Genomic DNA, 24,076 nt, shown 5'->3' with positions numbered 1-24,076 from the left:
ATATAGACATAAATGTTGGTCAATAAATGAATAAATGTGTGAAAAAGAGTCTCTTGTCATAGGATAGAGCCTTAATTTCCACTAATTTATGTAGTTCTTATGTTTTTAGCTTTGTAGTCAGATATTTTCTGAAAGATATCATCTTGAATTCTAAGCATATAATTTCATTGTCCAAAAAACTTCTTAGGCCTCACAAGACTTATATTTTATCCCGAAGACACACTTGAAACTCTGCCCACCATTTTATCAGTTACAAAGGCTTCTAGATCATTGCTGTATTTCTTTGATCTGAATCTGATCTTGTGAAAGGAGTTCACCATTGAGAGATCCACAGGATGAATGTGAGTCTTGATCCTCTTTGGTGCCACGTAGTGAGATAATCCCAGTAATAATATCCATGCCTTTGCAGTGTCCCTTCTCTAAGAAATGTTTCTGTATTTCTTGATTTAGGAAAATGTCAGATTAATTTAAATGTCAAATCATTTTACAGATCAAAGTATTTGCCTATGATATATAATATCATATTTTTATAATTTTCTGAGTCATTAAACCTTTAAACCCACAGAACTTCCTAGTTAGCACTTTCAAGTGACAAAACAGGTGCCCTTGAGGCTTTGTAAAGAAATTTTGTCTGCTCTTTCTAGACAGTTTCTTGCCCTTGGAGTCCTTTCTCTATGTCAGTTGACTGTTAATGCTTTTGATAAATAATCCTTCCCTGTGTGTCCTTTGCAAGCCACTCAAGACTTCACAATTGACCTTGAGCATTTTGCGGCCTCACCTCCTGCTCTTTGTCACAAGGAGGCTGTTTTCTGTCATGCAATTTCAAAGTCTCCATGTCTGCTCCATTTCTCCTTGTCTTGCAATACTCTTCTCCTGGTTCTCTCCCTGAAAGGTTCAATTTTAGAAGCCTCCTTTGGGCTGATCCTCAAGCTGTCCTACATGGAAAACAAGGACTACCTCTTCCATTGACTCTTGTAAAAGTATGTAGCTGAATGATGCAGCTCAGCGCTGTAGCCTAGAGTAGCATATGTGTCCTCTGTCTCTGAACCCAGTCAATGAATCTAAGGCTCTCCAAAGGAGAGCAGTGTTAACAGGCCTTAAACACCTAAATGCTGCCCCTTTTGAAGAAGGACTGAGAATGTAAAAGTTGCTGGACTGAGTTCTCTCCAAGTAGCTCCTTAAAAAGAAGTCAAAAGAACTATGAACCAAATCTCTACAGGTATTATATATACTGATAGGCTTTTGAGAAAAAGGCATTATAATGATTTATGTGGGGACAGGAGAATACTGTTAAAAGTGCTCTAGTTTTAAGAAACTACAAAGTGCTTCTGTTGACACTGGTTATGTACTTTTGGATGTTTAGAGTTCCCCAGGAGCCATATGACTTCATGGTTAATTCTATCAAGCAGCATTTTTTTTAACTGGAAGCACTCTGGGATAATTTTGCAGGTGCTTGTTAGGATATTTGTAACCATAGGATACCAAACTAACATTTTAAATAACAATAAATTAGTTTTTATCACTGTTGTATGATTTTATGTATTATAGACTAATATGATATTACTATAATTACGTGATTAAGTCATAATGGCTTATATTCCACTCAAATTGCAATTTCTATGTACTATATTCTCTCTAAAAACTATAAATATACAAATTACTTGAAGCCTCCTAACAACTCCATGAAATAAGTATCTTTACTATCATTTTTACAGATGAAGAACTGAGACAGAAATTAAACAACTTGCCACCATTTGACAAGACATAGACTTAAAAAGAGCTGTCTGATTCTGGCCATCTCATCACAGGTTAAGGTGGGTGAGAAGTAAATTAACACATGAAAAATGCTAGCATAGAGTCTGACACATAGTGACTGTGGCAAATTCCCTATTGTAATTCATAACTTATTCATTCTATCTCCTTCTGGGCTGAGAGTATTCCTGGGATGATAGTCAAAGAAAAGAAACTGGCTGTTTTAGACTCAAGTCACCCTATGATTCTGACATATAGATGGATCTTTGCTGTTTAGCAGGAAAAATGCAAGCATGATCAATTGTTTCACTGGATTTTGCATGATGTTGCTTAATGATCATGCATAAGTTCATTTTTGTCTGGCATATTAATAACAATCATATGCATGAATTGCATTTTATATCTGATCATTACCTTTGCCAAAGGAGGTTCAGAGAAATCACAAAAGGTAGAATTTGACCAGAAAATGAGTAAGAAAAATGAAGTGACAATATATGTGGCATTAAAGCACTAAAAGGAAGGAACTAAGGCTTAAGGAACTTTCTGTAGAGTATTGTTTGATCTACTTGAAAGTAAAAGTCTACATTAAAATAGTTAAGGCTATTCTTTCCTTTTATATCCTGATACTAGCTACTCACCAGTATTTAAAATATTAAGTCACTTGTTTTAATCAAAGGTTACCATTTCTTCAGTAATTTTATTTGTGTAGCATAAGTAAAAATTGCAGAGTATATTTAATAATATCACCATTCCTTATAAATTTGCTTAAAAATCTTACTGTGTGGCTAGTAACATTATGACTGTTATATGCAAATTTGAATGCTTTTTTCCTAAAAAATCTGTATCAGGACTAATAAAAGCATTCTATCTGTTCATCATGTTTTTACAACTTTTAGTGAAGATTGAATCTTAGATATAAATTGCATGAACATGTAAGCAACTGTATAAGAAATTGTTCATATTTCTTGGGTTAGAAAAAAGAACTTTCAAATTCAAGCAGGAGGCTCTGCAGGATTGCATATTTAGAAATGTATCACATTCAGTCAATTGTTCCATACTTTCAAAGCTCTTATCACTTCAAGTGAGTTTGTCTTTCAAAATTGTAGATTATAGGGTAAGTAAAATGAAAAGCACAACAGACTACTGCCTTCCAATTCTTGGAAGGAATTAAAACCATGTTTTCATTTAAAAGGTGAATGGATGTGCAAAAAATAAATGTTACAGGTGATGGATATGATAATTGCCCCAATTTGATCATTATATATTGTATACATGTATCAAAATACCACACTACATCCCATAAATATGTACAATAGCTATGCATCAATTAAAAAAGAGCCCAAAATACACCCAAGTGTCTACCCATAGAATAGGTACATATGTTGTAATATAATCTCCAGAAGAAAATAACATAATTTCATTCAAACAGAAAAATGAACACGCAACATTAACACTATTAATGTTCATGTAACCTGGGTAGAGATGAAGGTGGTGACTCCAAGTGAGCACCAAACAGACCACTCTTGAATTGGCCTGTGTCTTGGGCTAGGGGCTGTCTACCCACGTGTGTTCACTTTACAGAAATTCATTGCTCTGTACATTTTCAGCAGATATATTTTCCTGATGTATATGGTACTTCAATACATTTTAAAAACTTTTTGAAATCTATGTTTAACATAGAAAATTTGGAAAATATTATTAAGAAGAAAAAAAATAATACCCTTTAACACTCTCATAAAAGAGATGAGTGGGTGTGTATGATTAAAGGTAGTAAACAACAATTGCAGAACTGAGTTTGAAAGTCTAAAGTCAGTGTCTATTTTATGGGGATAAGAGTGATGGGGAGGAGTGAGTGATAATAATTAGATTCTCTTAGGAAGGCCAATGTCAGTATTTGGGGTCTGACTTTGAAGGTGCCAGGAGAAAACCTCCAATTCTGTGACCCTAAGATACAGAAAATGGGGTGATCATTAATTTTTTCTTCCCTTTAGAGTAACAGCGAAACAACAATGAGCAATACTTCTGATAAAATATCTAACACAATAAGTGTTTTACATATACCTAGAATTAATATATATATTTTTTCTTTTAGATCATAATTCATTTTGAATTATCAAAATCCTTAAATCACACAGCATTATACACTTTTATGAATTCTGTCCTGATGACAACTTCCAGCTGTGTTAGTTCTCCAGCCAGAGTGAGTACAGGGGGCTCCTTAAATAAAACTTCCCCTTCCATTCACCTGTAGTTCATGTAGCTGGGGAAGGAAATGCTACATCTCCTAACCATTCCTCTACCATTCATTTTCCCATCCTCATACCTCAGAGGTACATGTTTCCTAGCAGCTGTTCTCTTAAATTTAAATATCTTCTAGATCCTTGCCACCAAATCACTCTTTACTCCCCCTTCGCTTTTTCCTCAGGCATTTTGCTCCACAAAGTTTTTCCTGCCCATCCTCATGGGCTGCACTCTGATTCTCGTTGGCACTCTTGAGCACTTTCAGCAAGTGCTGATACTCTCCCAGAAAGAACCCACTTTTTTATTTTCTTCTTCTTTACTTACATTTTCTAATTACCCTCTAACTTCCTTAGTAAAAGTGGTCTTTTTTTTACTTGTGCTTTTTTATAATTTTAAGTATTTCCCCCTTTTCTTCCTTCTCTTTCTTTGTTCTTCTCTCTTCCTATTTCTACCATGTTCTAAAACTGTTCTGCTCTACTGTGGAGTTCCTTGCAACACCCAACAGGTCAATGTCTGCTCAAGTTCACTCAGGAAAACTGCTAATTCTGAGGAGTTGAAAGGTCTTACGGAAGAGATGTTTTGCCAGTTTGAGCAGAGATGGGCCTCATGGGGAAAACAAGGAAGCTCCTGAGGGAACAATCAGAAAAAGTTAATTATTCAGCCAAACTGTCACCATGCCTTGCTTCCTAAAACAAACACCTGCACTCAACAGAACTCTAAGCCTTTGTGGTTCCTCAGTAAGTCTGGGGTTTCAGTCAGTTCACGGCTTCACTCCATTCCAGTGCAGATGCCTGGCCCCTCAACAAAAATATTCTATCTCTTGCATCCTCATTCCTCTCTCCAACAGGGTTTGGAGCTTGGAACCTGGAACTCCAACATATTCTGAAAACTGATAAATGTTGTCTGTTGACATCTTTTTACCTGAAAAGATTCTGGAGTTAATCTAAACTACTGCTGGTTTTTTTTTTAACAAGTGATTTTTGGTATGGACTTCTAGAAATGATGGACTACTTTTTTAAAGGTGTCCGCTGACTGGGAAAGAGTGATGCTGTCCTAAGAGGTTAGATACACTGGAAAATAAACTAAACTTCTTTATAAGGGGCAAATGAGTTCAGTGAGAAGGACTAAGAACCTTAAATCTGCAGAGTTCTGAATAATTTATAACCATAGGCAAATTACTTAAATGCTGTGTGACTTAGTGTTTGGTCCTAAAGCATACAGGTGACAATCCTGCATGATTGCTCTGAATTCCATGTGGAATTCATTGAAAAATAACTAGAAGTGGGAAAATCCTGAGTTGTAAAGTCTGTGCAGCAGCTATTGAGCCACAATAATAGAATGCAAAGGAATTAAATAATTTGTGCACAAAAAATAAGATGTGCACATATATTTGAACAAATTAATTAGGAAAATATTTGTTAACATTTTGTGTAGTTTTACTCAAGGTTCATGAAACATTGAGAAAAAGACAAATATGAAAGGTACCTCTTGGGTTGGGGATTTAGCTCAGTGGTGCGGTTCCTGCCTCGCAAGCGCAAAGTCCTGAGTTCAATCCCCATTACCGAATAAAAAAAGGTACCTCCTCTGCTCCCTAGTCTCCCTTCACAATATACATAGAAGCACAAACTCATAATCCCAGTATAAAACCTAAACAAGAATTATGCACAAAGACTGTCTTCCAACTGATAGAGCTAATAACTTTACCAACTTGCCAGCAAGGGAGGGGTTGGACAGTAGGGAAAATTTACCAGGATTGAAGAGCATCATACTGCTCAAGTATTACATAGTCATTGTGATTCTCCTGCTGCTTTAATTCAAAGTATGCTATGCAGAGCAACAATTATCTGATATACTAGAACATAGCAAGGAGTCCTTGTGGTGTCACAATGTCCAAGAGAGTTAATTTCACTTGTGGAGAAGTGGATATCCCAGTGAATCATGATCTTTTTTGTGTTCTTTTCATAGTTTTCATACCTTTAGGGGCTATGTCCAAGAACTGATCTCCAAGATTGCCAAGCTGTTCAATGGTCAGGGTGCCATTTTCTTCCTTTTCTACAGGCAGAGGACGAGTTGGTGGAGGAGGGTCTGGGAAGACTTTTATATCGTCATTAATGAAGAAGTCTTCTTGGCCTAAATAAAGCTCCTTCTGAATTTTTGTAGCTGTTTCAATGTGATAGCGAGCTACTTCAGTTAATTTTTCTATACTGAAAGTAATAAAATGAACAGGGTTATCTCTGTTAAAGATCCTATTAGATTCACAGTGTTTGCTTATGAGAAATACACACAGAAATGCACACATTATAAACTTAAGTTAGACAATTCAATCTGTATATTTAAAAACTTCAATTTATTCTCAAATCTATTTTGCAAAAAAAAGTATGCATAAATGCAGATTAAACTCAAATATGTACTTACTGCATAGCCAATAGTTACACATGTTGTACAAAAGTGAACAAAAGAGGATTCATTAAACATGGGTCTTACTAGTATTGGAGAATATGTTACTGTATAAGCAGTACGATATCAGAGGTTAGATCCCATTCTAAGTGTGAACCAGAATAAGATGATATGGCAGTTTACAATGTAAAATATGACTGTTAGAATAATATATTTTATTTAAAATCAGAATAAATTTTGAAGTGAGTCAAATTTGATAATATAGCTCCAGAAAAGTGGCTTTTGTCCAATTTTATATCAATAGGTTTAATATTATCTAAGATGCAGTTGCCAGAATAACCTCTGATGCATAAAATCCACTGCCACCACATTGCTATCTCCACAAAAGTGACCATTCCTAAAAAGCTCCTGTGTCTATAACCAGCTACAGTCAGGGAGTACTATGCTTCAGTAGAAAGAGCACTGGATCCGAATTCTCACCTAGGACTCTTGCCATGGGCCCTGTAGCAAGTCATTTAGGCTCTCTGAATCCTCTACCTTCTCCATGGAGCCAATGACACATCTCTCTTTTCCTTGTTTTGAAATTGTATAGGTAAGGGACTCAAACTTTACGGAGGATATAGTTAATGGTCCCATAAAAGGTCATTTTAAAGGCTAGAGAGATTTTATATACGAATATGTAAAATACCACTGTGTTGAAGAAAGGATCCTATTTATATCTTATAATGAAAAGTTGAACATCACAATAAAATACTCATTTAATCTGCTTTTATGTAATTAGGATTACCAACATATTCATACACTGAAAAAATAGTATTGGTTACTGTCTTTCAAAGATGTCCTTGAATTCAACTCCAGAATGCTGTCTTTGGGAGTATCAGTGTAGTATGCATTAGCTAGTTAGTTTATTATTTAAAGTGTGTCTGTGCTGGGGAACAGATGAGAAGGGCATGTGGTAGTAGCTACTGAGGGTACCCAAATGATGAGAATCTCCATATGTAGACTGAGGCTCAATCAAAACCAGGGTCTCAAACAGGTGTGCACCACCTAGTGGAAAGTTACCAGAGTATGAAAAGCAAAGTAAAAGATTAATGAAGGGAAAGGGAGAATAGATCTTACACAAATGGAAGGGGGACCAAGAGACCAAGGGCTGGGGGAAGGAGAGAGAGGTAGGGGACATAAAAAATTAAGATGTGTCATGTATGTGACCTACCCATAATGAATGTAACTACCCATTATGTCACAAATGTGAACTAATAATAATTAAAAAATATAACAAAAAATGGAAGGGGGTCTAGAGATGAAGGGGAGGGAGGATGGTAGGGAGACGAAGGGGAATAAAAAGGATCAAGATATGTTAAATACATGTATCTACTCCCTAATATGAGTGTAAACATCATGTACATTAAACATGTATTAATAACAAATTAAAAAAAGGATGGAAAGGGGAAAAACGTCAGTAAAGAGAAAAGCAGGATTTGAAGTTCAAAGAGATTTCATCCCCCCATACTGATCACATTTCTGGGTTTTTAACTTCTCTTCTTGTGGTCACAATGCATGACAGCACCTATAGATTCAGAGAGTAGAAATATCTAGGACCTATGAGTACACTGGATAAAAATAATACCCATTTATACTATGGCCACATGGATGAGTCCTAAGAACGAGGAAGACATGTTTTCACTTGTAAGTAGCAGGCACAGAGCAGAACTGTGGGGCTGGCACTGACTGAATTACCCTGACATATGTGTGCTTGCATCTTTTTTTAAATCTCTCTCTCTCTCTCTCTCTTTTTTTTATACTATGGAACAGCAGTTCTAAACAACTGGGTTGAAGATTTTACATGAAACTTTCATTATGACACAAGAACTGGATAAAAGAAAGCCAAAAAGCTTTTTTCCCCTATGGTAGTTGCTGTTTCTGAGAATACTTACCATTGGTATCCTATTTACTTAGTAATTTCTAAATTTTCAGTAAATGTTTATAGCCAATTGCAGTGCATTACAGAATTTAGATCAAGTAGGAATTTCTGAAGTAGCTTGGTGTAGTGTTTCCTTTTCTAGATAAAGCTGATGAAGCCCAAAACAATTAGGCATGCTACTAATTTGTGGAAAATGTGAGACTCCTGGGGTCCTTTCTGCACAATCAGGCTGCTGCTTCTCAAATAAGAGCATCTGTATTCTGCGGAGCTGCTTCTTTATGCCTTTTAGGGGAGAAGAGTAAGACACTGACCGCCCCTCACCAGCAGGAAGAGTCTGTGAAGCCCTTGGAACTCAACAGAAAAGTACAGCTAAGTATTAGGCTTACCAGGGAATCAGCCTAACTACGAAAATGAATGACTTTTTAATCTCTCACTAATTTGCTCTTATTGATAAGTCTGGCATTGGGAAGGTATGGAATACAATCTTACTTCTGAAAAATATTTTAAAATGATCTATAAACTTACCTACACTGAGGTTCCCATTAAGTAATGTGAAAACTGAACACATAAATAATATACAAAATTGGGTATTTTCATAGAACCCTTTCACACATGCCTTACTTACTGGTTGCAAAGAGGCAATGTAAATGCAATAGCAAAGCTGACTTCACATTTTTATAAATAAGATTTCCTGAAAGGTCAAATTTAAATTTGTAAAGGTAATTAAAATTTGTAAACACCTCAAAAATCCTTGCCGATTTTGGCACTCAAAAATTAACAAAATGTATTTTTAAAAAGAGATGCAGTACTTTACCTGGCCATTTCATTCAAATACCTCTCACCAAGCCATTTTTCCATGATTTTATAGACATCAATCACTTGTATTACTGCATCTTCAAGGACAGTCAATGCTTTTGCCTTTATCAGTTCAAGTCGAAACTGTGTAGCTTTCTCTATTTAAAAAGAGAAGTAAGTATTTTTCATGCATCTCCTAATAAACTGAATTCACTCTTAAGCCAGTCATGCTTTGGTTTGTGAAGCTACAGGAGCACATTAAATACAGCAATGCATATAAGGTAATATCCATCTTCATTAAAAAGCAAAATGTAATGTATGTTAGAGTCATTTGAGAAATTATTGAAATGAAACTACAGTTGAATTTCACATTTATTATACTTTAAAGTAATATATTCATCTATAAATGGAGTGGGAAATACACATATATGATTTATGAATTTTAAAAAGCAGGGGGACAAAGTTTCTTGCTTATACTCTCCCTACTTTTGAACCTTGGGGTGGCAGTGCCATTAAATTTTTCAGCAATGCTAAAATTAGGGGAAAATGTACATTTCCCTGGACCTATTGCTGTTGCTGGCACATTGCAAGGTCTGGATTTTACTTCCAAAATATCCTTCCAACCTCTCTTCTTGGATTTTTCCATTCACTGACCTAGTTTGGGTACCGATTATCTCTAATTTAAATGATTGCAATAATTTCAACCCTGCTTTTCATAATATCCTTTTCTCACAATTCCATATCACCTCAAACTATCTGGGGTAGTCTGAATATTCTGTCTTTCCTGCAAATGTGATCATAATAACTCTTTTTCTGCCCAGAGTTTTTCATTAGCTCTCAGTTACAATAGGGAAAATTTAATTTTGTTGGCAGAGCATATTTGACCTCCAGGGTTTGGCTTCCCACCGCCTAAGTCACTCCTTCTGCAATCTGAGTAGCTCATACTCCTTCATCTATTCGCCAGAGGTCACCATCATGCTCCTTGTCACCTCTCTGCCTTAGCACATGGTTCTCCTCTCCATTCCCACTCTGGTTTGTCCTCTGGCCAAACTTACCCATATTCTTAGTTCCTCTGGAAAGTCTTGATATCTTCCTGCTCCTGCTTTGTCCCATATGCCTATCTACAATATCACAGTACATTGTAAATGATTGTAGCACTTACATCTCTCTTTCTCTGGACTTTATTTTTTGCTTGTTTTATTGTTGTTCACACACACACACACACATATGTCTTCAGCAAATATCACACAACTTGGCATAGAGTGAAACTCAATAATTCTTTTTTTTGGGGGGGGTAGTGGGGATCAAACTCAGGACTTGGCACCTGCAAGGCAGGCAGCAGCACCACTGAGCTAAATCCCTGGCCCTCAGTAAACTTTTATTAAATGAATGAGTGATTTTTGCCACACTAAGGATCACATGTTGAACAAATTGAAAGATGAAACCTACTGGATACCATTGGAATCAGATGTGGTGACAGACAATGGGAGAGAAGCATATGCCCTGACTCTCTTCATACCCCAGGTTTCCCTGCGTTCAGTGTATTAATTTTACTTCTGACTAGGGAAGCAATGGTAGTAGGATGGGAATGGAGAAAGAGGAAAGAGAAAAGGAGAGAAGCCAGAGGTGGAAAGCATCCTAAAGAGGTAATGGTCCCTGAGTAGCTAAAGGTGTCCCAGCTTATTCAATACTGCACTTTTAGGATTTTGTCATCCAGTATACTGACTGTGGTTCCTTTCCACAGGCTATTTTCTGCTCAGCTTCTGAATATTTCAAATTCCATTTTGAATTGCACAGTAAGAGATTGATATGAGCCATAAGACAGTATGTCTTAGAGAGTTCTTGCTATCGATAGGGCAGAAAAAGGCTTCAGATACTGGAGATACCTGGTAGGCTCTTTTATGGTCTATGTTCCAAGAATTTACTGTAAGGCCTGTTGGCCTTTGATCAGGGCTTATTTTCTTAACGAGAGGCCAAAATTATTATTATTGTAACATAAAACCACTTACTTTAGGTAGCTCTCTCACCTAATCCTGTAAAATCACACCCATTTTCAAATGCTGTATTTTGTTTCTATTCTTTGAGATTTTAATTACCGTTCTTGCTCTTCTAACCCTTACCAAATTCTTTTTGTCTCTTTCAGGCAGTGAAATCTATTCCTCCTACAGCCAAATGAAAACCACTAACTGAATGTTGTCTTTCAGTCTCTTTGTTTTGTCTTCTCATAAATACCATCTAAGGCAACTTATGAGATGTGGTGGGCTATTTGGCACTGGTGTGCTTTCTACTGGAGAGCGTCTTCTCAGTTGTGTTCCATTGATACCTTCAAATTGCAAGGCAGCAATGTGTTCTTCCTTTATTTTGAGCCTCAGTTCATTTTTTCTTTCTATTTTGGCCATCTCCTCCGCTGTCACTATCACAGAAGTGGCTTCTTCTATAGGTGGTGATTTGTCTGAAAAAGCAATGGAACATGCTAAGTAAAGGACCAACAGGAGTGTATGCATATGGTGCCTTGACAGAATGAGCACAAAAAATGTCTGTAAACATCCAGTGGTTTAGAAACAAAGAACCTTGGTCTTCTCAGGGTGACAGTGTGAGTGATGAAGTGCTGATAGTCCTTCCTGGATAATTCTCCTTGTGGTATCTGAGCTGGACTCCTAAAAATACCCCAATTTGTACAGCACCATAGAAAAGATGTGTAAGTGCAGAGATGATTACAGAATCTAAAAGCAATGAAATTCAGTGTATAGGGACAGAAACACCAACATACTGTGCATAACATGAGCCACCACCTGCAGAGGTACTACTCCATGGGGACTCCTTTTATTAGTTTCCCAGGTCATTACCAAGAGAAGACAAGAGGATAACCTCAAGAAGATATGGCTGGCATATAGGTGATAATCAAGAATCTCTATAGCCTACTTACCTTTTTTTTTTTTTGCTTAAATTCTTTTACTGGTACATTTCAGATATACAATACGTTCACATTCATCATTGGGTGCTTGTACCTGTACATGATGTATCGTGGTTCTTATTTTTTCCCCATTACCTGTGCACCCTTCCCCTTCCACCCTTCCCTATTTACAAAGACTTTGTTTCCATTTTTTCCTTTCCTCGTAAGTTTTCCTTTCCCTTCTTTCCTTTCCCCTTCCCCTCCCACTTCCCCTACCCCTTTGGACCTTTTCTTCCTATTTCAAATTATCAATTATTTGTTTTAATCATTTTAATCCTTATTTACACTTTCAGTTTCTCACATTAGAGAAACTATTCGGTATTAACACATGTGGTAACTATGTGCATTTCAATAATTGCATAAGAGAATTGGAAAATGAAAATTTCTTAGTATTTGTCTGAGGATTTACCTACAGGAAATGGTAGTGTGATCCTAGCTACAGGCCCACTTTATATAATCCTAACAAATCTTTCTTCACCAAATCTTGTGAAGATGACTTAAATGTAACACCAAAAATTGTAAAATAATATTTATTGTAATAATAGATGAATTTATAGATTACAAAAGAAAGAGAGATTAATTACTCTGGATTTCTTTTTTATCATATCTAATTATGGGATTGGACTTGATTATTTCTCTAAAAAGAAGAATTTCCTTCAGATGCTGCATATATCTTTTATTTGTTGATCATACCAGATGGAGTAGTGTATTCTACATTGAGGTGTCACCCTTCCCTTTGCTTCAAGTGACTAACCACCTCTCCCCATCCTTAGTGCTTTCCCTTGGCTCCTATCATGGCTGCTTAAGGGTAGTCCATCTAGTAAGTGTGCCCTTGTCCCCTCAGATGGCATGAGTGGACCTTGTCCTTGAGCTACCTGGACCTCCCCTATCAAAAATAATTACTTTCAAATGTCTGTCTCTGCTATTAGACTACAGTTATATAAGTGGAGGGACCATAGTTTTCATTCTTGGTTTTGTTTTTAATTCACTGTTGTGCGCTTGACACCATCATAAACTGTTTTTGCAAAATAAATTCCCAATAAATACATGACGGTGATCAATAAGTAGAGTAATTCTTCATGTGCTTCCCACTTTACCTTTCTTGTCTCAAGTGCCTCAAAAATGTACAAGTGAAAATGTTCAGAGGGGTTGACAACATTTGTGCTAATGCTATTCTTGATTAACTGGAAATGTCTCCCAGCCTGAGTTTTTTTTCCTCTTTGTTTTCCCTTCATGTCTCTGAGGCAAAGATTTAGGTAGAAGGGTCCAGGAGGGAGGGACTTGCTTCAATTCAAGGGCTCTTACAACAGCCATCATGAAGCTTTTAAATTTCTCCTTGCTGAAGCAAATGTCACCCCTTTATATGGACACCTCAGATTACATAGTGTCATCTTGGAAGTTCTTTTAAAATGTTTAAAACTTCCTGTGAGTTATCTCACTCTGAACATTTAGCTATTTGGATAAAGATGTTAGGTGGACCTAGAATATAATGGGATTTGCCAACTAATCTTACAGTTCATAGAAGCCAGATCTCTAGTTTAAATAAAATGGCCAGTAATAGAGGTTAATGCGCCCGGTTAAATGCTTGTTTTCTACAAAGGGGAGGTTGAACCATCTGGGGTTCTAGGGGGTAAAACCACATTACCTTTTGCTTTTTTGTCTGCCTCTTTTTTCTTAGTTGCCTCCTTTTCCTTCTTGACTTTTTTATTTGCACCCATCTGGGGAGATTTTTCTTTTGAGTCTGCTGGCTGGTTTCCTTTTTCTTCTTCCATGAGTCTCTGATGAATTTCAGCAGCCACCTAGTTATACAATGACAATACCTTGATCACTGTACATTCATGAATATGATAACCATTGGATTTGGTCATCACTAGATTCCATTAAATCCCCATTCTGCTACTAACAACCCTGACTTTGTACTCAATCTTGGCAGGACACACACTTCCATTGAACTTGCCCTGTCCCAAATGCTGCTCCCCTGCAGCCTCTGAAAGGAGATTTTCACTTCCTCAAGTCCAGCCTGCAGTCTGCAGATCATTCCTACGTGTTCCCATTGCCACCTCCAGACAATGACAATTCCATGATTATGTCAAAATTCCATTGTTTTAACTCTCAGACTTTGTGATTTTAATCCCTGCTCTTTTTCCATGTTCCTGTTATCTCTTGGTCTCCAGTGGAGGGATTACCTATATCTGTGTTTTGTTTTGTTTTTTGGTACCGGGGGTTGAACTCGGGTCCTTGTGCTTGCGAGGCAGGCGCCGGAACCACTGAGCTAAATCCCCGGCCTTATATCTGTGTTTTTAAAACTTTTTTTCATAATTGAACCCCAATGGAGAGGTTTTTTTTTCTAATTGAATTTTCTTTAGTGAAATTATACTATTGCAAAAGTACATATGTTTAAGTACTACTGTGTTTTATATATAAGATGATACTTTTCATGCCCCTCCAATTAATCTTGAGGAACACATGCTCTATTTTAATTGGCTCATGGACACTTGAATCTTGGGCTTCATTCTACTCTAACACTAGATACTGTCCTAGAGGACTCAGTTTATGAAGACCACCTGAGCTGCAGCTAACCTCCTAGCTCACAGATCCCTGTACTCAGCTGACTTTCAGCTTCTCTCCAGTCCGGCAAGCCCCTCCTTTCACTCTCATGAGTGTCCTGATTAAAGGGATGCTAGTCACCCACCCACAAGTGGCCCTCCACTCCTTCTCTGAGGCTGGCTTTGCATATCAGGCTACAGAAAATTTCTCTCAGGACTACATGATTGAATTTGTCTAGTAGCCATACACAGAATGACAAATACTCTATGTTTCCATTTATTATTACCTAAAATATTCATACCCTTAGAAGTAGACAGTAGAATTTTAGAAGTAGAGAGGTAGTTTTACCAGGGGATGAAGTGGGTTGGGGGAGGATGGGTAAGATGGGTAGAATAAAGATGTTGGTCAGAGTTTTAGTTAGATGGAAGGCATAAGTTCTGGTGACCTATTGTATAGCATGGTGACTATATTATATTGTTATACTTCAGAAGTTACTAGAAGAATCAATTTTAAATGTTTTCACTGCAAAAAATGAAGTGAGGTAATAGATATGTTACTAGCTTGGTTTAATCATTTCACAGTGTATGAAAATATGAAAACATCCCATTGCATGCCATTTATATATGCAATTACTATTCTAAATTAAACTTTAAAATATACATGTATGTGTACATGTATATACATGTATATACACATACATATACATCCCAGTGGAGTCATTCCAGCAGTTAGAAATACTAAACCTTTTGAACTGAGTCCCATAGCCTTTGCGGAAGTGAAGGCTCTTTATGAGGGCTGAGAAAGGGGTCTCAAGGGAAGAAACAAAGCATATATGCATTACGGAGGCGGTAATACCATAGATTGAAAAGTTTATGAACTTTAAAATTTCAATGAACTAACTGGTTACGAAATGAGGGGCAATGATGACTTATTTATATGATTCCTAGCCTGATATTATTTGTGGGGAAAATGTGAAGGAAAGGAAGGACAAAGAAGATGATTGATGGAGGTAAATAGAAAGATGAATAGAAATATTTACCCTCAAAGGCCCTTACAGTCTCGTGAGCAAGATAGACCATTTGGGTCTTACCTGCTCCAAATTCCTGCCATACTTGAGAGTGCATGGCTTAGCCTATAACTGTCCCCAACTGTTTCATGAGAAAATCTCACCCTACCCTTCAAACAGGCTTCATGATTCCAGAGCTATGCCCATTCCTACACTTTAGTTTTCAATATATCTTGGGGTACATATGCTATGTTCACAGAAAATATCTAGTAATTGATAACATTTATTTTTAAATAATCATATTACGCAGATAAACCTACAACTTCTTCAAAACAAAAGCACCTTGGAGCACCATTAAGGTTTTGAGAGCAAGCCAGTTCTTTTGTTTCAGGCTTTTTCTTTTATTTTTTTAAATTTTTTATTTATTTTATTTTTCTTTTCATTTTTTTGGATAAAAATGGATTTCATGTTATATACCCTACTGTGCTTTCAAGTTCTTAGTAAAGCTGAAGACAGGCTTAACATTCCCCTCTAAATTATAAGCAATTCATTTTTTACTCTGCTCTTGCTAAGCATTGTAAGCTAACAATTTCCTTTAAAATTACATTTTTCTCCTTTGTAAACAACCTTGTGGTGATGATGATGATGATGATGATGATGATGATGATAATGATGATGTTGATGATGATGATGATAATTATCACAACCTGCTTTTTATGGCCCACTTTCCTTTAAGAACTCTGAGTCTCTTCCAAAAAATAACACAATTTGCAATATATTCAGCAATCTAGCTTGTAAGGTGGAGAGAACTTTAAACATAATGCCTTGACATTGTGGGTGTTAAATATGACTCCTTAGAAATCAAGGGCTACCTACTAATTACAAGAAAGTTTTGCTAAAAATTAACACAACATCCTAAGTGGATAGCTGTTGGTACAACTGCTATGTAGAAAAGTCTACTTGGATGTGCTCTCATTTCAATTGCAGTAATCTCAGCTGGTACTGTTTTTCCCTCATTCATTTACTGAATCACACCTGTCTCATTTGGAACCCAAAATTCCCTTAAATGTTTGTTCCTACAAAAGAGAGGTTTAAGCATTTAGGGTTCTGGGGGCTAAAACCATGAATCCCTTTTTTTGTCTGCCTTTGATCATGTGACATCAAAATTATGTCTATTCAAAACATTACAAAAGCAGGATTCATATATAATTGTTAGTAATATTAACTACTAGTCTTTTTCTGTTTACAAAGATTTATTGAAGCCTCAAAGAAAAATGGTACAATTTTAAATAAATTTCTGGCAACATGTATGCTTATAATTTCAAAAATATTTTCCTATACATTATTTCATTGGATCTTTTCAACAGTTCAAGAGTATCTACCATGCTACAGAGAAGGGACTGAAGATCTACAGAGGTTAAGGATCTCCTAAAATCATGTAGTTTAATCAAGAGAGACATCTAATGCTCTTTGTGCTATTGAGCTTCTCTTTCTAAAAGTGTATATTTAAAGTGTAATTTCTCCAGGTAATTTTGGTGTAATACATAAGACTTGTAAGTTATGTTTATGTAGCTCAAGTAACATTAACAACATGAATTAGTCACTTTTTTCCTTCAGCTCCTAAATCTGGCTTCCCACTCTCTGGTGCTTGGCCCTTGTGGTCTTTGTGGTGATCATTATTGTCATGACCATCATCATTGACATTTACATTAGCATCATGAATACAAATGTTGCAGTGCCTCAAAACTAGTGTCATATTGTATGTGGGCATTATGGTAGGCTAGGGTACATGAAAAGTTTTAGAATCTATTAAGTATTTGGGAAAACAAGTACCAAGATTAAAATTACAAAAATAGCCTTGATACTACGAGCTGAAGAGATAACAACTATACATGGATAGGAAATTCTTTTGATCACAGAAGACTGGGGTTTCAGGAAACAGGCAAATAACTTTTCAGGAATCTGGGGAAGAACCAGTTCTGATGACTTAAAGAGGAACAGGAGCCATGGCATTGAAATTGGTAATCCCCCTGGAAAATAGAGCAAACAGTCACTTAATAAAAGCTTTTGATAAGCTGGTACTGGCCAGGATATAGAGGGCTGAACATTTAGGCCACTAGGTGAAGGGTGGGAGATTCTACCGTGTCTATGGGAAATGATCACACTATGCCATTCTCTTTTGGGGTCAATAATACATTATTTCTGTATCCTTATAAGCATCATATGAGCTTTTCTTTTTAAATCTAATAGTAATTTTTATATCTGGATCATTTTTTTCTTTTCGATTTAATGTAACTGTAGATATATTTGGGATGTAATTCTATTATCTTGCTATGTGCCTTCTACCTATGTTGTTTGTCCCAAATCTTTCACTGTCCTCTTTACATTTCTTCTTTTATATTGAATACTTAAAATTATATCATTCATCTTCCCCCCTGTTAAATTGAAAATAACATTAAGTAATTTATTTAGTGGGTGCCCTGGGAATACCACCATAAATTACTGAATGTAATACCTAGTGTGACTAAGAGAAGAGTAACAGAATACACTACTTTCAAACTTAAAAAAGGTGAAAAAAGCAAAAAATAGAAGGCATAGAAAGGTTGAAAATAAAAGGATATAAAAAGCTAGGACTTGTAAATATTTCAAGGTATAATTTACAAAAAAAGTGTTATAGGCAAAGATTACCTACAAGAAAATATTAACTTCACCAGAAAGAAATTTAACAATTTTAAATTTGTATATATTCACTGTCATTGTCTCAAATATATGTTATGCAAAAATTAATGAAACTACAGAAAGAAATTTATTCATTCTCAATAATGAGTAATTTTATCACAACTCTTGATAATTCAAAAAAGGAGAAAATGGATAAGAGGATGAAGCTTTAAGTAAAATGTACATATATATAACTATTCATTTAAATACATTTGGAGTTATAAACAGTGAAATAAACATATAAACAGTGAAATATACATTTATTAAACAATAGTGTATGGGGTATATCTATAAATCTACATGTATATTCCTGTGAAAGCTGAAGTGCAATGTGCAGTCCTCTACTGATATAGAATATTGCACACAGCCTTAGATATATACCCAACAGTTATGTGCACACCTGGGTGCCAGTGGACATGTATAAGGGTATTCACAGTAACAATGTCCACAATGGCATCAAAATAGAAAGCCAAAAGTGTATCAGCAGCAGCCTGGTTAAATAAACTGTGGTGTATTCATTTAATGCAACACTACACAACAGCAACAACAACAACAACAAAAGCCAAGTACTTCTACACTCAACAACATGAAATAAATTTCATTAATAATATTCCACAAAAGAAGACTCAAAAAAGACAAAAGGCATAATTACATTTATTTAAAGCTCAAAAGCAGGCAAAGCTACATTATAGTGTTTAGAGATACAGACTTGGGTAATAAAACTTTTAAAAATCAAGGAAATGATTTCTAAAAAGACAGATGATGGTCCCCTTGCTGGGGACAAGGAGGTAAAGGTTGGGAAGAGGCAGAGGAAGTACAGACCTATTCCACCCCTCCCATACAATGGGGCTGTGAGTCTTTAGGTGGGTCCATGGGGCCAGACAATTATACTTCATATATTTTCCTTATTGTGCCAAAATCTACATTAAAATGTTTTTGAAACAGAACCAAGAGTATGAGAGGAGTTTAGGATTACAGTACTTCTTAGAGAAAAGTGAGGAAAAGATGGAGCAAGAAAGAACCCAGGATAATGAATGAGGTGGTCATACAAAGAGAGCCCTGAGACAGAGAAGCCAAGGAGGATCTTGGTACATACCCAGTTAGAAACTGTAATTGTATGCCATGAGACTGGATAATGGTGTGACTTCTAGCAGGCCACAGTCCCACCCCTCCCTATTGTCTCATATTGGATCTGCCTCATTAATATTTTCTGGCTGGCTCTCTAGGTCCTAGTACTTGGAACTCTTAAGTATTTGTTAGCTGAATTGTTTCACTTTCTCTTTCTTTGGGAGTTGGGTAGGCAGATACTTCTTGAAGGTATACTTTTATAGAATGCTTGAGAATATAATATAACTTTTTACTTACAGCACATTATCAATCTTGGCATTTAATGAATGGGTACTACTAAAGAAAAATGTGAGAATAAGTACTGCTTACCATGTGTGATACTGCTGAGGAAGCCTGCTGCCAGGTGTCCATGACTAAGTTCTCATTTGCCTCAAAGTTTGACACTATATTTTCTAGTGAGGAATCGATCTTGTTTTTCATTATTGCTTTTACTTTTGGTTTGGGCATGGCTGTTTCTGGAGAAATGGATATTCGAGGAACTGAAGGAGGAAATCTTTGAAAAGCAAAACAAAAAAATCAATTTTTATTTATCAGAATTCTATTTTTGTGATCATGTTACTTTGTGAATTTTGTTGTCTTGTTCTAATCTCCAATTTCAAAGTTTTCCTGGAAGAATTCTTTTACAAGAGTAAAGATTACAAAACACGTTATTCAAATTTCTGTGGACTCTTAATGACAAGAGGAAATTCAAAGCAAACAGTAAAACAACATTTTCAGATTTAATTCTCAGTAATTATAAGAGGAGGATTTAACAACAGTGATTACAAAGAAATACAACCTTGAAATTTTTCCAGGACATATTCTCCTGATATAGAATAAGCTCATGGAATTGTGCATCACTTCTTTAAGATGACTAGTATCACCTGACACCCTAAAGCAGATAATGAATAGGGGAATATGACCTAGGTGGGGACTGAATGGGGCTATATTAAAAAGGCAGCCAGATTTTTGTGCTGGGTGAGTGGAGTCCTAGCAGCTTTCTCCTCTCTGGCATATGGATGGTGAAGATTTTCTCTTTGTTTTGTCAAGTGCTATAGCAACACAGAGTTAATCCCTCCCTCTGCCTTAATTAACCATATTGCTACTCCTATATAGAAATTTTAGAGCTTTCCCTGAGACTATGCCATCATTGAAAGATCCCAGGATCTCAAAGGTTAACTGATATGGAAAAAGGTCTACCAAAGTAGAACATTTACTGTGATTGGGATTGTCCATTGGTGGCATAAAGTATAAAACACTCTGAGCTGAGAGAAGGAATAAGGGCAGAGTATTTCCAAAGATGGCTTTGTTGAAATGAGAGTCAGGGTCAATAATAGGAACAGTATTTGGTTTTGTAGACTCAAGTTGCTGGAGAAGAGAGCAGTGATTTGGAAAGAGAGATGTACACTCTAGCAAACCATTAACCTGGTCTTGTTTTGAAGTATCAGACATTCTTCTTGAATTTATCATTTTAGTTCTTATAGTGCTTAAAATTCTGACACTCTATCATGTCTATAAAGTCAGTGTATTGAGGATCCACTGTTTATCTACTCACATATTTAATTATTATTAAATATTATATTATTATATATTATTATTAATTCAATAATCAAATAATGTTAAAGTGAATAATGCTAAATTAGTTCAAATGTGATTCATGTGTCCAATAAGTTAAGGGTAAGCCTTATGACCATCTCTATACATTTAATACAGTACAACATTTATTTACCAACACCTTGGTTTGCAGGACAACAGTACTGGCATCTCATTTAGAAGAAAAATTTGGGTTTATGATTCCTTTACTAGAAAAAAAACTGGTTTGGTATCTCTTTCACTGTCAGTAGATATAAAATTGGACAAAGCACTTGGCTTTCTGAGGCTTGTTTCCTCTTGGGTGATACAAATATAATAATATTACTACTATTATTCATTATCAATTAATGGTATTACAGTTATATAATGTTACTATAGTACTATCATTATTATAGGATTGTTGGAAGAAATAAAGTAGAAATGCTATGTACAACTGCTCAGCACTGTGTTTGTTTCCCTATATATGTTACAGACACTGTGGTTAATTGGTTGGTTGGTTGATTGGTTGATATAGCAAATGACTGATAGTTCCAGCAGATAGCCACAGCAGTGATTTGAGGTTGAGATTGGTACAGAGTTGTTCTGCAGAAAATAAGAACTGACTGTTCTTTGCAGTTTTATTCTACTAGCCAACATTAATAATTTCTCCATGACTTGCTCTTTTGTGGTAAGAACAGAATGCACTGCCACGTTAGGCACTGAAATTTGGCCTCTTTTGATGGTGCTGATGGTTCATATTGCCTTTGGAACTTTTTATTGTTTTTAATTTAAAAGTCCTCATTCAGCAGCTTGCCAAACATTTGCCTTGCATTTTTATCAAGAAGAGGACACACACTTTCTCTCTTGTGTATTCTTGCACACACAGGGGTCCAGCAGGGGTAAGATGGCCCTAGGTAAAAGAAACCTAGAGAGAGAACAAATGGACCTTGGAACATTGCATAGCACTATTGTATTCAGGCAATCTCAAGTCTTTTTTTGAAACACAGCAGGGTAAAATAAACAGAGAAAAAACAAGCAGTACTACCAATTACAATATCACATATAGGCAAAATAGTTTATGGCATATTATGCAATAAAAATAATAGTGATCATTTAATAGTTATTGTTACTAGATCTCAAGTCTTCTGATTCACACACATGGTTCCAAATTCACTGTAGATTTTATTTTCTGTAATCTTCCCAACCACCCTACTTTACACATATGAAAACTGATGATATGATATGATATGAAAATTGCAATGATGACCAGATAAGTAAATTGTCTTAATTTATTTATATATAGATAGCAAGTGACAGATACAGGATTCAAACTAGAGCTGTCTAAGTTCAAATTATATTCAATACTCCACTGAAAGTTTACGAAGCAGAATGAGCCAATGTGAGGACAGAATATCAGATATAGAAGATAGGATTGCAATTAGTGACCGCGAAAATAAAGATTTCTTAAAAATAGCAAGGACCGTGAGAAGTCAATCTAGCAGCTGCTAGATCACACAAAGAAGAATAACATAAGACTGATTGGAGTCAATGAAGAAACAGGAGATAGTGCAAAAGACATAAAAAAAAAAAAACTGTTCACAGAAGTGATGGCATAAAACTTGCCAAGCAGGGGAAAAGAATTTGACATACAGATAAGTAAGGCATATAGGACTCCAACTAGCCATGATAAAAAAAAAAATCTATACCTAGAAACCCAACAGAAGGACAAAATCCTATAAGCAGTTAGAGAAAAGAAACAAATCACATACAAAGGAAAGCCCATCAGAATCACAGAGGACTTCTCTACACAAACCCTCAAGCCAAGAAGAACTTGGAATAACATATTTCAAGCCCTAAAAGAAAACAACCTCCGACCGACGTTGATGTACCCCATGAAACTCTTTCAAAATTGCTGGAGAAATAGGATACTTTCACGACAAAGAACACCTGAGGAACTTTATGAAAACCAAACCAGCACTCCAAACAATTTTAAACAGCATCCTAGGAAAAGACAATGAGGGCCACAACCACACAAAGCCCAGCAGAATGAGTCCATCAGGCAAGACAAGAAATTTAATGCAAAGTGGGAGAGTACAACAGCAGGAAAAGGTCATGACAAGGAAAAGTCAATATATATCAGTTATAAAAATCAATGTTAATGGTCTAAATTCACCAATCAAAAGAAACAGACTGGCAGAATGAGTCAAGAAGGAAGACCTAACAATATTTGGCATGCAAGAGACACACTTAATTCAAAAAGAAACCCACAGACTGAAAGTTAAAGGGTGGAAAACAATATTCCATTTGACAGGAAGCTGAGAAAAAGGAGGAGTAGCTATCCTATTTGCAGATAAGATGGATTTCAAACCAACACTAAGAGAGACACAGAAGGCCACTACATCCTTGTAAAGGGAACAATCCCAGAGGAAGAGATGACAATCATAAATACATATGCATCAAATACTAATGAACCAAACTATATAAAACAAATATTAATGGGAATGAAAAATCAAATAAGCACTAATATAATAGGAGTGGGGGACCACAATATCCCACTGTCACAAATAGATAGATCAACTAGACAAAAAAAAAAAAAGGAACAGTGAAATATTAGAACTCAACCAAACTCTTGAAGAAATGGACTTAACAGATTTTTACAGAGTGTTCCGTGCCACAAAATTGGAATACACATTCTTTTCAGCTGCACATGGGTGGTTCTCCAAAATAGAGCACATACTCACTCATAGAAGATGTTTAAGTAAATGCAAAATAACAGAAGTTATCCCCTATATATTATCAGACCATAGTGCGATAAAATTGAAGATCAATAGCAAAAGAAACCACAATAATTTCATAAACACATGGAAATAAAACAATACACACTTGAACAACCGATGGGTCACAAAGGAAATTAAAGAAGAAATCAGACAATTTTTACAATTGAATGACAATCCCAATACAACATATTGGAATTTATGGGACACCATGAAAGCAGTTTTACAGGGGAAATTTGTAGCAGTGAATACTCATATTAGGAAAACAGTGTGAGCTCAAATAAACATCCTAA

General features: G+C 35.9%; 1 protein-coding gene across 4 annotated transcripts in view; it reads right to left on the bottom strand.

Moving 5' to 3' along the window:
• The window catches only part of Spef2 (sperm flagellar and cilia associated 2), a 163,079-nt gene that overhangs the window by 35,414 nt on the left and 103,589 nt on the right, over window positions 1-24,076 (bottom strand). For all 4 annotated transcript variants that reach the window (XM_087189290.1, XM_013073533.3, XM_021261506.2 and 1 more), the window contains 5 exons: window positions 19,768-19,951; window positions 13,705-13,858; window positions 11,430-11,558; window positions 9,126-9,264; window positions 5,968-6,197 (listed from right to left, as the gene is read on the bottom strand). In XM_087189290.1, coding sequence (XP_087045416.1) covers window positions 5,968-6,197; window positions 9,126-9,264; window positions 11,430-11,558; window positions 13,705-13,858; window positions 19,768-19,951 — 836 coding nt within the window. The remainder of the gene's footprint in view (window positions 1-5,967; window positions 6,198-9,125; window positions 9,265-11,429; window positions 11,559-13,704; window positions 13,859-19,767; window positions 19,952-24,076) is intronic.

This window comes from Heterocephalus glaber, unplaced genomic scaffold (assembly GCF_053883595.1).
Source record: "Heterocephalus glaber isolate CG9 unplaced genomic scaffold, H.glaber_assembly_v1.0 deba00001538, whole genome shotgun sequence".
NCBI classification, from domain to species: Eukaryota; Metazoa; Chordata; class Mammalia; order Rodentia; family Bathyergidae; genus Heterocephalus; species Heterocephalus glaber.
The sequence above is the reverse complement of the archived record's forward strand: the minus strand, read 5'-3'. Positions and strand labels throughout refer to the sequence as shown.